A 15,628-nucleotide genomic window follows, 5' to 3' on the forward strand; every position below is an offset into this window, starting at 1 on the left:
CAGCCTACTTTCCCAGCCTCATCTCTAGCCATTCTCCAATGGCTCACTAGGCCTCCAGGCTCACAGGCCTTTGCCTCCCCCAAATGCCATGCTTCCTGGACAAGCTGTCCCAGTGGTGTGACCTTCCCCCTTCAATCTAAACTGTTCCTCTGCATTTGTCTTGTCTTTTCCATAATATTTATTACAGCTATCAACATTGTCATTTTATTTAATGTCTTTCTCATTAATTCAAAAGTACTGGAACCACGTCTAACCATGTTCATATACTGGAGAACAAAATACTACAACACCCGGCATTAAGCAGGAATTTGATCAATACAGTTCTTGATTGGCTGATTACACTAACAAATACATGAGACAGATCAAAGAGGAGCTGATCTGGTAGAAGAGGGAAAGAAATGAGAATGAGTAAGCTTCAGAGACTCCCTAGGGTACTGTCCAGAATCTAGGAGTATAGGATATGTGAAAACCACCACCTTCATCCATAGCACTGTGTCACTACTAAGGGAATTTCAGGGGAAAACTCAACAAATCAGCAGAAGAAATAATGTTAGTAATGAGATCTTCTTCCCATAAAACACTCCAAATCACTCTTACAAGTATCCACTATATGTGAGGCCACCTGTGAAGATGGCAAGTTCAAAGCCAGCCTCAGCTACTGAGTGAGGCTATAACTCAGAGACACCACATCTCTAAAATATAAAATAGGGCTGGGGATGTGGTGACTTGGTTAAGCATACAGGGTTCAATCCCCAACACCAAAACAAACAAACAAACAAACAAAACCATCAGGTTCTGAAGTCATACTGCCAAAATGCACAGCCCATGCCTACCATTCACCATCAGCATGACTGCAGACAGGTCGAGTCACTTAATCTCTCTAAGCCTTTGTCTCTTCATCCGTAAAATGGGGGATAGAAAATAAGACCTGACAAGGATGTCATGAAGATAGAAAGTGCCACCACATCTGGCAAACAGGAATTGTTTTAGGATAACTTTGAAAATAGTGATGAAGACGTCTCGCTCTGTCAAATGGCTAAGAGCCACTTCGCTGTCCCCTCTAGGAATACGAGGCACTGTAGGTCTTTGGTCTACTGAATGAAAGGCAGAGCTCCTCAGCTGGCCCTTCCTCTCTCAAGTCTGACACTGACCTGATCCTTGAGGCTCATCATACTCTGCCTCCCTCGACAGCTCCTGAGAGCAACCCCTCACTTACCCAAAATACTTTCCACAACATGCTGGACAACTCAAATGCCAAAATGAGGCCCTAACTTCAATGGCTGGTTCTTACATTCTAGAAAAGTACCAATAGCTGGACGATTCATGTCTTTTCAAATTTTTGTCTACAGTGTTTCTGTTGTTATCAAATTCACACTAGTATTCTTTAGAGGGGTCTTTTTTCATATTTTAGAACTAAATAGTGACTTGAAAGGATGGTGCCTGGGTGGTGGCTTACAAGGACGCAGGAGTTGGTCTATTTATGCAATCACCACCCAGCAGCAACTAACTTGAACTAGGGAAAAAACGCCTAGTTGGGCATGGTGACACACACCTGTAATCCCAGTGACTCTGGGAGGCTAAGGAAGGAGGATAGCAAGTTGAAGGGCAGCCTGGGCCACTTAGCACAACCCTGTCTCAAAATAAAAAATAAAAAGGGCTGGGAATATGTATCAGTGGTAGAGCACCCCTGGCTTCAATCACCAGTACCACAAAAAAATATTTTTTTTTAGTTAAAAATGTGTGTGGTGGGGAGGAAAATGCCTTAATAGATAATCCACCAAAAAAAAAAAAAAAAAAAAAAAATTAAATTAAAATGTGTGTGGTGGGGAAGAAAATGTCCTAATAGATAATCTCAAATCTCTTTATTTACATTGTATCTTGCTAATTTAGTCCTACTGTAGAAGTCACCCAATGCTAAATCTATACACCTAAGATGCTTACACTTCTAAAGCACTAGGCAGCAGTTTTCTCCTCTTTTACCTGGACTACTGGAACCGTGGCGGACAGACGGTGTGGCTTGCTGCCCTCGCTGCTTGGTGGGGACACTGGGCACACACTCATTCTTCAGGCTGCCTAGGACCATTTCAGCAGGAGGCATTGTGAGCAGCCCCTGGGAATAGGACCCCCTGGGGTCCTCAGTGCTGGTCGTCTTCCTTGTGCTGTGTCTGGGAGTGCCCACTGGGGAGGAAGGGGAGGCTACAGGCACTGACTCCTGGAAGGAACAAAATAAAACTGGAAGGTAGAAGTGGCTAGGGTGGGGGTGGGGGTGGGGGTAGGGCCGAGACCTTCCCTACTCAGGCTCTCTGATCTTCAAAGCTCTGTGGTGCTGGTGCTTCCCTCAACCTAACAGATTCTGTCAACTGGAGAGCATCGGGGTCATGACACTTCCTGCCACAGATAAGTATCTGCAGAGATGTTGCAGATAATTCAATACTTGCTGAAAACTACCCCAATATTGCAAGAAGATACCATCTTTTAGCTCAAGAGCAAATGTCAAGATGTGAAAAGCTTCAGGAGGTTTAACCTAGGTTAAATTCAACAAAAGTGGGGATGGGGCTGGGGCTCAGGGGTAGTGCACTTGCCTGGCATGTATGAGGCACTGGGTTCGATTCTCAGCATGGCATATAAATAAATAAAATAAAAGTCTATCAACAACTAAAAAAATATTTTAAAAAAAGAGAAAACTCATTAAAAAGAAAAATTCAAAAGTAAATCTCTTGGCAAAACGATATATTGTTGCTGGGTGGGGGAGCAGTTATTGCTATAAGAAAATGTATCTACTGGCAATGTGACTCCAGTGGAATTAGGCAATGGCAATGTGCCTCTACTTTCTAGAACTCTCCCCACATGGGTTTGCATTTCTCATCTACGTAACTATGGAAATGAAAACAAAATGGAAAACAAGAAAGGTTAGCCATCCCTCTTATGTTTCCACTCAAGGGCATAAAAACTAAGAAGTCCAATACAGAACAAAACAGATTCTGTAGTTGTATTGAAAAAAGTATACTCTTACAGACTTAGTGCTTTTAGTTAACTGCTAATAGGGAAAATTCTCTCTCACCAGAATTAGTCGATAAATGGCTTTTAAACTTCCAGGGCTCCCTCACCCCAGCCTCAGAATTGAATCCATGTGGCTCCTGCATCATCAGACTGTTCCCAGCTAGCCACTGTCACATGCAGATTGGGAGGACAGGAAGAATGGTCTTTCTTCTAGTACTACCTAAGATGTTTACTCATCTTAGCCTTTCAGCTTTGGAAAAGGAGAGGAAAATACTGCGTTCTCTCATAGTTATCTTAAGTAGAAATTACAAGTAAAGGAAACCATTTCTTACTTCCTACATTTTTTTTTTTTACAAAGCAGATTACTAGGTAAATGCTGTTATTTAAGTACTTTAACATTAAAACCTTCCTTCTCGCTTAGTTTATTTAAACTCTGGAGCATGTTTGTTGCTCTTTCATTTGATTCCTCTATATCTTCTCTACAGTTGGTTTAAATAAATCAGTGGCTTGAGGAGATTAACCCAACGCTTTTGAAAGACTCTGACTTAGATATTATGGTTTAAACACAAGCCATGGTTGAGAAAAATGAAAGGCAAGCATATGTAAAAAAATTCAAACCCATACTCATTAAGACATGGATTTATGTAAAACAATTCCAAACACACACGAGTCATGAAACTGAGGGCAAATAACCTCTCTGTAAGGTTTGATGTCAGGAGTATTTCTTGTTCTTTAACCACTGAAATGCATATTAGACAAAGCTCACATGCAAGTACATTAAAGGGCAGTGTAAATGCACGGTGACCTTTGGTGAAGAAGGTAACTATTCACTTCACATAGACCCTGATCAATTAAATTTGAGTGTATATGTGGAGAGGTAAACTTCTCAAAACAAGTTTATCTGACTACAAATACTTAAACAAATGACACTCCACGCAGCCCTTATGGAATTCTACAGAACCACCACTGGTATGTAACAATAGCTTTTCTAGGTTTAAGGATAAGGAAGTACTACACACAGCTTAGCAAAAGGAATTCATTTTAATGGGCCTTAAGAAGGATTTCTCTATATAGCAGGTAGTAGGTAAATAATTTATTTAAAAAAAAAAGTTATAAGCAGATCCAGGCATGGTGGTACACACCTACAATCCCTGTACCTCAGGAGGCTGAGGCAAGAGGATTGCAAATTTGAGGCCAAACTCAGCAACTTAGCAAGACCCTGTCTCAAAACAAAAAACAAAAAGGGCTGAGGGGCTGGGGTTGTGGCTCAGTGGCAGAACACTTGCCTTGCACTTTTGAGGCACTGGGTTCAATCTTCAGCACCATACTAAAATAAATAAACAAAATGAAGATATATTTTGTCCGTATATAACTAAAAAAAGAGGTGGGGGGGGGGCTAAGAATATAGATCAAGGGTAGAGTACCCCTGGGTTCAATCTCCACTACTCCCAAAAAAGAAAAAAAAAAAAAGGTAATAAGCAAGCTTTCCCAAGAAATAAAATATTTTATTTTACAAGGTTAGTTTTTTCATTTGCTTTAAGTAGATGAATGTGAATTGACTGCTGAACCCCATAAGGTTTTTCAAAATAACAAGGAGACAAACACACATTATACCTTGAAGAAAAAGCGATCCTTGTACGCACTGCCACTTAAAATCAAATCCTCAAAAACAAATACAGGGAAATATTTTCATTAAAATGCTTCAAATTATGTGCTATTATTTGGCTTAACAAAGCAGAAACCCTTCTACAGGTATGTCTTGAAATATTTTGGCAATTCTTCTTCCAAGGCTAACTTCAGAGCCCTTGTGATCCCACACACAGATATATCTAGTATCGGAAAATACTCCATTACCCGTTTTTTTCCTCTCTTGGAGATAATGGAATTGAATCCAGGTCCTCACACTTGCTAAGCAAGCACTCTACCACTAAGCTTCTTCCCCAATCCTAGCCTTTTTAGGAAGGTTAGCAAAACAAACAGTATTACCAAACTTGCTCATCCATTCTGACTATAATTGAGCTCTTCCTAAAAAAGTCTGGCTTCAGAATAAAAATTTATCACAAACAAATATACTCCAAAGAACTTCTTACTATGCAACCTGAACTCTCCATTACATTCCCTAGACATCTAGGGAGGGGAAAGGAATATGAAGTTATCACCTACGGCCAATGACGTAATCAATCACACCCACACAATGGGACCTCCATGAAAAACCCTAGATGATGGGGTTCAGACAGCTATCAGATTAGTGAACCTGACACCGTGGGTCCAGGGCAGTATATACACTCCAACACACAAGGGATACAAGTGCCTATGCTCAGGGACCCATAGGCCTGGTCTCTACACCTACTCATCTGGCTGCTCATCTGTAGCCTTTCTCTTTTATAATAAGCCAGTGAATGTGCTTCCCCTGAGCTCTACAAGCCATTATAGCAAATTACTAAACATGAGGAAGGAGGGCAGGAGCCCCTAATTTGTAGCTGGTTGATGAGAAGTAATGGAGAGCTGAACTTGTGCCTGGAGTCTGAAGTGGGAGGAATGAGCTCCCAAACCTGCCGGCCTATGCTAACTCAGGATAATCAGTGCCATACCTGAACTGGAGGACACCTGGTGGGTATTTGGAGCGCCAGAAAATGGTTGGTATAGGGAAAACCCCATGCCACTGTTGTCAGAAGTGTTGTAAACAGATCATAATATCTAAAGAGCTTAGCAATGATTGATATATAACAAGCATTCAACAAATATATGACAGGGATGGTGGCACACACCTGTAATCTCAACAACTCATGAGACTGAGGCAGGACGATTATAAGTTTGAGATCAGGCTCAGCAATTTAGCAAAATTCTGTCTCAAAAAAATTTTTAATGTACTGAGGCTATAACTCAGAGGTAAAGCGCCCCTGGGTTCAATCTGCAGTAAAAATACACACACACACACACTCCAGCTGTTTATGGCTGTTTTTGTCAGTCTTACGATCTTATCATCAAATCTTAGGTACATTTTCTCAAAGGCTCTCTCTCTCCATTTTATTAACTATTAGACCAAAAACAGGCATAACTAGCTGGGAATTTCATTAAGTGCTTTTCTGGCACACTAAAATAAGTTTGTACTGAATGGGCAGAGATTGAAAAGCTTCTCTGGAAGCTTGCAAGGAATGATGAAAACACACCAAGAATGACCTCTCTATCTCCAAAAATACCACTTGGTCTCCTCAAATGCAGAAATGGGTGAAGGGCGCTAATTAGAAAGTCTCCAAAGTCTTCTCAACTGTGATTTACTAAGTGTTTCCACTGGTATTGTTTATCCTCTTTGTGTCCTCATTTCCCCAATTGTAAAATGAAAATGACAGCAATCCCCATCCTGATTACCTCCAAGAATATTTTAAGAAATAAGTAATTTTGGGGCTGGGGTTGTGGCTCGGAGGTAGAGCGCTCGCCTAGCATGCGTGAGACACTGGGTTTGATCCTCAGCACCACATAAAAATAAAATAAAGATATTATGTCCACCTATAACTAAAAAATAAATTTTAAAAATTTAAAAATAAAGAAATAAGTAATTGCCAGCCAGGTGCACTGGCAGAAGCCTGTAATCCCACAGACTCAGGAGGCTGAGATGAGAGGGTTGCAAATTCGAGGGCAGCCTCTGCAACTAAATGAGACCCTGTCTCAAAATAAAATAAAAAGAGCTAAGGATGCAGCTCAGTGGTAAAGTGCCCCGGATTCAACCCCAATACCAAAAGAAAAAAAAAAAAGTAACTGCCAAAGTAATTTAAACCTACAATGCAAGACACTATATAAGATTTTTTTCATTAAGACATTTTTAAAAGGTTTCATGGGCCAAATCACATGCTCTGAAAAAAGTCACACAGTATAAAGCATTATCACAGAAGGAATGTTTTCCTATAAAGAAAGTACTACACAAAGATGGAGGCTTGGTTCCCTTGGTGTGTTTGCTAAAACAAGTTACTACATGCAGTTAGTAAGGGTTATAACTTGTACTATTTTAATTTAAAAGGTTTACTGAAATGTCAATAAAATGTCAAGAAATGTTCTATAAGACACATATCCTACAAAACCAGGAACTTGTTGAGCTGAAAAGGGAACGGATATTAACTGCTGACCTTATCTTGTAAGGAAAAGGTCCCAGGAAAACCGGCAAAGAGAAACTTGTTCTTGACTTTCAACTTCCCCAAATTTGCTACAATCAATTTATTTGATCTGGAACTTTCTGGGATGAGAAGAACAGGAGCACCAGCCTCAATATCCAGAAGAATCCGAGAACAGCGCTGGGCTTGATCTCTCACCTGAAAAAGGAAGAAAAATTACGTCAAGGCTCAATTAATTCCCTAATTTTATAATCAAATAACCTCAGTTTCTTCAAAGTGTCATGCATTTATAAAACAATTAAAGACCCCACAGAGCACATTTTGTGGCCATCATAGAGTTAAGTTAAAAGTCAGTATCAAGCCAGGCACAGTCGTGTGTGCCTATAATCTCAGCAGCTTGGAAGACAAGGCAGGAGGATCATAAGTTCAAGATCAGCCTCAGCAAATTAGTAGCAAGGCCCTGTTTCAAAAGAAAAAATAAAAAGGGCTAGGGATGTGGCTGAGTGATTAAGTGTTCCTGAGTTCAATCCCTGGTACCAAAAACAAAAGTCTATAACAAGATGATAGCCAAATGTCTTCTTTGATATAAGGAAAGTAACTAAGAACAGAGTAGGGACGAAGAACAGGAGAAGAAGATTAACATTTAACAGGGATGAGAGGTGGGAGGGAAAGGGAGAGAGAAGGTAAATTGCACGGTAATGGAAGGAGACCCTCAGGGTTATACAGTGGAGGGGGTAGAGAGAGAGGAGGGGAGGGGAGGGGAGAGGTGGGGAGGGGGGAGGGTGGATGATGGGAAAGGCAGCGGAGCACAACAGACACTAGTATGACAATTTGTAAATCAATGGATGTGTAACTGATGTGAATCTGCAATCTGTGTATGGGGTGAAGGTGGGAGTTCATAACCCACTAGAATCAAAGTGTGGAATATGATATGTCAAGAGATTTGTAATGTTTTGAACAACCCACAATAAAAAATTAAAAAAAAAAAAAGATGATAATGGAAAATTCCCAAATATCTTGAAATTAAACTACACACTTCTAAATAATATATACACCAAACAAGAAACCACAAGGGAAATCAAAAAATATTTTTACCAAAATGCAAAGAAGATATAACATTAAAGTTCACAGCACACACTTAAAAAGAAAAGTAAAACTTGCCTTTGTGGATAACCTAACCATCCGTGTAGAAAATCCTATAGAATTTAAAGGAACTAGAAGTAACAAGGGAGTTTGTCAGGATGATTGCAGAATGCAAGGTCAATAGGTCAATATACCAAAGCCAGTAATAGTTCTTATACTTTCAACAAACAAATTAATCATTGAAATTTTCATTATTATAAACAAGCATCATTTATAATAACATCAAAAATTGGGAATATCTAAGGATAAATTTAACAGAAAAGGTGTAAGACTGGTGTACCCCAAACTACAAAACACTACTGCTAAGAGAAATACCACACTCAAGGATCCAAAGACTTTGTATTAAGACGTCGATTCTCTGCAAAATGATCTGTAGATTCAATGTGATCCCAGCCAAAATTGTAGCAGACTTGAGCTGATGGGGTGACTCTAAAATTCATATAGCAATGCAAAGGACCTGGAATAGCTAGAAGAATTTGAAGCCACTTTCCCATACCATGCAATTCACAGTCGCCACATGACTCAGCAATTCCTTTCCCAGTTTTTCACTCAAGAGAAATGAAATCGTGCATCCATACAGACTTGGACATGAATGCTCCTAGCAGTATTATTTTTAATAACCCCAAATTGAAAACTACGCAAATGATCATCAGGTGGGCAAATGGATAGACAGATTGCATTGTATTCCAACAATGGAATACTGCTCAGCAATGAGAAGAGATGGACGGCTGGTGCCTGCACCCACACGGATGGGTCTCGAAAGCATTCTGCCAAGTGAAGAAAGCCACACACAAATGACTATGTCCTGCATGATTTCATTTATACAGAATTCTTTTAAAAAGGCAAAATTATTGTGAAAGATCTGGGCTGCCAGGGTGCAGGGGTTAGGGCACACGGGCATGAGGAAACTTTTTAAGGGAATAGAAATGTTATAAATCTTGGCTGTGCTTGTAGCTACAAGATTGCAAACAACTTGTTCAATTGCAAACAACTAATTGAACTGTACACTTTAGATTGGTTAAGTTTATTGTATGTAAATTATACACAATAAAATTGACAAAAGTATAAGCTCAAAAGCATTCAAAGTGTTTGCTATTTAATGACTTGGAAATAGTTCTTCATGTGTTATACTGACCAGTGGAAAAATATATATTAAAAAGTAACTAAAATGTATATTTAAAAAAAGTAGAGGGCAGGGGTTGTGTGCGGCTCAGCAGTTGAGTGCTTGCCTAGTATATGCGAGGCACTAGGTTCGATCCTCAGCACGACATAAATACAAATAAATAAAATAAAGGGATTGTGTCCAACTACAACTGAAAAAATAATTTAAAAAAAAAAAAGTAAAGCTGGGTGTGGTGTCACACACCTGTAATCCCATTGGCTTGGGAGGCTGAGGCAGGAAGATCACAGGTTCAAAGCCAGCCTCAGCAACTTAGTGAGAACCTGTTTAAAATAAGAAATAAAAAGGGCTGGGGATGTGACTCAGCAGTTAAACATCCCTGGGTTCAATCCCCAGTACCAAAAACAAATAATAATAATAAGACAGATACCAAAACTGAAATTAACATAATCTCCCTTCTCCAGAGATAAATGCTGCTGCCATTTTGGCAGGTTCGCATAGGAATCAAAGGTGTGAACTCATACGCTAACTACCTGACACTGAATCCCCACTATGGCCATTTTTTATAATTTTAGTTGTAGATGGACACAATCCCTTTATTTTATTCATTTATGTGGTGCTGAGGATTGAACTCAATGTCCCATGCATGGGAAGCATGTACTCTACCTCTAAGCCACAATCCCAGCCCATTCTGGCCATTTATTTATTGGTTATTGATCTTAGTTAAGTTGTTAAGATCTCTTTGCCTCAGGTTCCTTGTCTGCAAAATGGGAATAATAAGCCTACCTGAAAGAGCTGTTGATTAAATGAGAATTAAATGAGACAACACCCTAACTCAGCAGTAGATACATAGTAGCTATTATTATACACCATATCCTTTTAGTCAATTTTTCCTAGCATACAACAATATTTTTTTAAGTTCTATATATTAACTTATAGATTTAAAAACAATAAACTGGATATTCCTTTACATTCTGGATGGCTCTTAATTTTTGAACATGACTTCATAGTTACATGTTAATGCAAAAATACAACCATGCCAAGCACACTCAAGCAGCTCGAGAGGTTGAGGCAGGAGGATTGCAAGTTCAAGGTCAGTCTCAGCAATTTAGTGAGACCCTCAGCCACTTAGTAAGACCCTGTTCTCACTATTTAAAAAATAAAAAGGACTGGGGTATTTTTATTTAAAAAATAAAAAGTGGTAAATTACCCCCAAACAATTGATACCCCAAAACCACACTGAACTATAAACTCACACAATCAGAGTTATAATGCTTCCTCACTTTAAAAGTGGCAGTAACTGCCCATACTACCTCATCAGGTGACATTATTTTTTGTTCTTAATCTCCTCCCTCTCAAATATACTGTGAGGGCAATGACCTTGTCTTCCTTATTTCTACTACATTCCTGGCACTCCCAGACAGCATGACACATCATTCCTGAATAACTGAATAAACAAACAAGATTATTGTAAGGATCAAACAAGATAATCCACAAAAGCACTTTAAACTCCAAAGTTTTATTCATATAAATAATTATCACAGAGAGCACAGCACACTTATTTTCGCTATCTCCATCCTCTTCCTACAACTGAGTAAACAGAAGAGCAAGAAGAAAAACACCTCCCAGTCTCATCACACAGCTTGTAGGGGTGCAAAACTCAGACTTTTTGTCCCAAGTTCTCTAAACTGCAACATCACTTCTTAGCTCCATCAAAAATCTGTACTCCTTGTTGCTCAGTGAATAAAGAAGTTTAATAAATACAAGAGAGAGAAAATAGAAGACAAAAGAAATCTGTATCATACTTCTGGGATGAACTATAAAGGAAATAGCTTCTATTGGGTCAAATCAAGTACAATAGATATTCTTATCATTTCAAATATCAAAATTAAAAAGAAATATAAAGCCCCATTGAGCCATTATTTATAGACATTAGAAAATGCAGGAATAAAAATCCGACTATTAGGGGCAGGGTGTAGCTCAGTGAAGAGCAAGCCCAAGGCCTGAGTTCAATCCCAGCACCAAAAAGAAAAGAAGTTGCTATAAATCAAATACACCTGCCACCAATTCAATATTAGGAGAAAGGAATTTAAAGTTCAAACAAAATAGCCTCTTAATCTTATCAGCAAATGAAAGTAGGTCTTTAGCTCTTTCTGTGAAACTCAGTAATTCAAATAGCTAGGATTAAAGATTCTTGAGAAGATCAGCTTTTCCTGAAAGCCCACATACTTAACAATGTTCTAAATAGAAGACATTTCTTGGCCTTCTACTTGTCTTACATAATTTGAAAGATAAATGTAAAAGACTTATCTTCAAATTCTGCCTACCCCAGGAAGTTAAGCCCAATTACTCAGTGACGCACAAGTGACTCACTTCCTCACCCAAAGGATTTATCACAATAAGATTTACTACTGTTTAAACCACACATACAAAAATAATTGTTTTAAATGTACATAATTCTACCATAAAATCTAACAGACCTGTACTGAAAGTTGCAAAAATATCCATTGCTTTGATCAAATAATACCATTTGTACGAATTAATCCTATGAAAGTAATCCAAAAGAAAAAAAAACTTTGCAAAGATAATCATGAATCATTATTCATAAGAATGAGAAAGTGGAAGCAATTTAAGTATTAAAATTAGGGAAATGGTTAAATGAACTCCCTTGATGTATTACACACTTATTACACAGATGACAAATAACATGAAGACAAGACAAAAAAGATTATTAAAAAAGGCTAACTGGACTCCAAAAGCGTATGCACAAAATCAGCACACTTTATGCACTTTGCTGTATGCTATTGTAAGGGTCAAAATAAAAAGTCTGATGATACAATATCAGTCAGAATATAAATTAAAAAGAATTCTCATACATTGCTGATGGAAAAGAAAATAACTGAAACAGCCAATTAAGAAAACAATCTGGGGCTGGGGTTGTGGCTCAGTGGTGGAGCGCTTATTGCCTCACATGTGTGAGTCACTGGGTTCGATTCTCAGCATCTCATATAAATAAATGAATAAAATAAAGGTCTATTAACAACTAAAAAAAATATTAAAAAGAAAAAAGAAAAGAATCCGGCATTATCTTGTTTAAAAAAAAAAAAAAAAACACACATACCACCCCTGTTGCCAGCTCACAGCAGCACACACCGTGTACAACCCAAATGTTCAAAAGGAAAACCAATGGTTCCTTTGTTTTACACACTGTGAAAGGCAGCAGAATGAAATGCAATCATCTGTCATGTACGAATCTCATTCATATACCAAATGAAAAAAAAAAAATAGAGTCACGGAACTTAAAGTAATGTTTAATACCATTTTTATAGCACGCAAAACAAAAGATATTGTTTAGGAGCTTTTTCAATAGACTCAGAGTGATTACGGGAGTTGAGATGGAGAAGGAACCGACATGTGTAGCAGTCTTACCAGAGTTTGATTTTGTAGTTTGTCGGTTCATAGAAATTTATTTTATCATCATACTCTGCAACTCATATCCACGCTATTATATGTTTCAAATAACTAAATTTTTTTAAAGTTTTGAAAGGGAGAAAAAGATTATATATTTCATGATTTTTAAAAATATTTAATTTTTACTTGGATTTGGACACAATACCTTAATTTTATTTATTTATTTTTATGTGGTGCTGAAGATCAAACCCAGAGTGTCACCCATGCTAGGTGAGGACTCTACTGCTGAGCCACAACCCCAGCCCCATGTTTCACAATTTTTAACCATAGGAAGAAAAGAAAAATTGATTAAAATATAGCCATGGCACCTGGTGAGGTGGCACACACCGGTAATCCAGTGACTAGGGAGGATGAGGCACAGGGATCTCAAGTTCAAGACCAGCCTGGTCATCTTGGCAAGACTGTCTCAAAAAATAAAAAGGGCTGGGGATGTAGCTCAGTAGGAGAATATCCCTGGATTTATTCCCCAACATTGCAAAAATTAAACATTACTGTTTTTTGTGGCTCCCAAACTATACAGGACACCACAGGAGGCTGAAGTACACTCATGGGGCAGTGCATTTTATGTTTTGAGGGAAAATTTGATCAGATGCTACAGAAACCACTAGGTTGAGGTAAATCACATTCAATATTAGGTCATTCTACATTCCTTTCAAAGAGTTCTCATCTTTACAAAACTGGGTCTTTAGCAGCTGCTCTAACAAAAAAAAAAAAAGTACCCTGAGAAAATAAATGCAGAACAAGAAATAAGGGTTGTGGCATTCAGCTTGAGAAGCTGTGTAATAAACACCTAAGAGGCAAACACATTCTACCAGTGTGTAACTGTGGTTGTTCGAGAATGAGATAAAAATACTATTCTTTCAGTCTGGGTTGCAGCTACGATGTGCAAGATCCTATGTTATCAACCCCCAGTACCAAAAAATAAATAAATAAATATTTATGTATATGTGTGTGTATGCACGCACACACACACACACACACACACACACATATATATATACACACACGTGTGTGTATATATTTAATTATTTCAATTTATATATGATTATTTTCTCAAATAGCAACTAAGTTAGGACATATGTATTTAAGTTGCTTAGACTTAATGACTTTGTAAATGGAAATACTATTAGATATTTGTTTTGGCCTAGGATAAACCATGAAAAACGACCAAGTCTCCAGGCATAGTGGCTCACGCCTATAATCCCAGTGGCTTGGGAGACTGAGGCAGGAGGATCCAGGTTCAAAGCCAGCCTCAGCAATAGTGAGGTCCTAGCAATTCAGTGAGACCCTGTCTCTAAATAAACATACAAAATAGGGCTGAGGATGTGGCTCAGTAGTTGAGTGCCCCTGAGTTCAATGCCCGATACTTAAAAAAAAGAAAAAAATGACCAAGTCATTAAAGGTACCAAACTGAAAAAAAGAAAAACCTACCACTTTCCAAGAGAAGCATCCCCACTAAAGTCCTAAAAGTCCAGAAGTCTTAAGTATTATTTATAAATTTCCTTTATTGTTTTTACAGCAAAGTGAAGCTAAACTTTAATTGCTTTTAAAGTATGATATAATGAAGAAGGACTACGTCTCTCAGGTTACAGCAAGATTTCTGCAGGTAACAGGCTACATAGTATGTATACATATACATCACACTTTCTTTCTTTCTTTTTTTTTTTTTTTTTGCGAAATTTTCCAGATTTATCTATGGCTTAAAAGTTCTATTGATGAGTCAAACTGAAATGCAGCCACCTACCGTCTGGCCCTCCACCGCAGCGCGCTGGCGCCCTAAGACATCCTGCAGCTGCGTGAAGTGCCGAATGAAGGCCAGCACCTCGGCCTGGAAGCGCTGTGTGTGCACATACTGCACAGAGGCCATCTGCAGGCTCACACGAACGTCATGCTCTCTCCGCAGCAGAGGGTCAGGCTGCCCGTATCTAGGAACAAGGACCAAACAGTGACTCAGCTAGCATCTCTGTAAAACTGGGCTGACCTAAGGGCTTTCCTAGAAAACAGCTTTAATTATTAAAATGGAAAATTGCAAAAATGAGTCCCTTTCTAAGCTTCTGCAATATGCGGACGACATTTAAATTAAAGTCTGGGGTGACACCTGGGGCTGTAAGTAGTGGGCAGCTGCAGGTGCTGAACTCAGTCTTGACTCTAGAACTCAACCCAACGCCACAGCCCTGACCTTTCACCCATGCCTCCAAAGAAATAGGAGCATTCCAGCTGTCACCACTGCTTGCAAAGACTGCGACAATGCAGACCCCAAAGATAAGAAAAAGGCCAGGAAATAACAGGTAAAAAAGGCAGGCACTGGAGCCAGTGTTTCTGGGAAAAACACCTCCTGGAAGCAGAAAGAAGTCTTCTTTTACGTGAGTGAAATGCAGCCACACTGTGGGTGGGGATATCCCAACTCAAAGTCACACCAAAAAAAAATTTACAACTGTTTTGCATTTAGTGGAGCATGAAGCCTAAAGAGAAATTATCATTCAGAACACAGTCAATGGGGTAAGGAATTCACATTTGCTAAGGACCTATTTTGTGCCAAACAGAGAATTAAGAATTATACATTGGGCTATCTCGTTTATTAAAGAATGATGTCAGTGTGGTATATAATATAAATAATTTATTCTAAAATCTAAAATTCTAAAAGCTAAACTGGAGTGGGGGGGTTGTATGTGGTTCTGCAGATTGAACCTAGAAGAGCTTTAATACTTAGCCACATCCCAGCCCTTTCTATTTATTATTTTGAGACAGGGTCTTGCTAAGTTACTTAGGGCCTCGCTAAGTAGTTGAG

General features: G+C 38.7%; 1 protein-coding gene across 9 annotated transcripts in view; it reads right to left on the reverse strand.

Moving 5' to 3' along the window:
* Vps13d (vacuolar protein sorting 13 homolog D) overlaps positions 1–15,628 on the reverse strand; it is a 243,360-nt gene that overhangs the window by 171,630 nt on the left and 56,102 nt on the right. For all 9 annotated transcript variants that reach the window (XM_058572649.1, XM_058572650.1, XM_046424684.2 and 6 more), the window contains 3 exons: positions 14,585–14,765; positions 7,122–7,304; positions 1,981–2,212 (listed from right to left, as the gene is read on the reverse strand). In XM_058572649.1, coding sequence (XP_058428632.1) covers positions 1,981–2,212; positions 7,122–7,304; positions 14,585–14,765 — 596 coding nt within the window. The remainder of the gene's footprint in view (positions 1–1,980; positions 2,213–7,121; positions 7,305–14,584; positions 14,766–15,628) is intronic.

The sequence above is a fragment of the Marmota monax genome, unplaced genomic scaffold, assembly GCF_021218885.2.
Source record: "Marmota monax isolate L192 unplaced genomic scaffold, Marmota_monax_Labrador192_F-V1.1 WCK01_AAM20220418_F8-fsc00080, whole genome shotgun sequence".
NCBI classification, from domain to species: Eukaryota; Metazoa; Chordata; class Mammalia; order Rodentia; family Sciuridae; genus Marmota; species Marmota monax.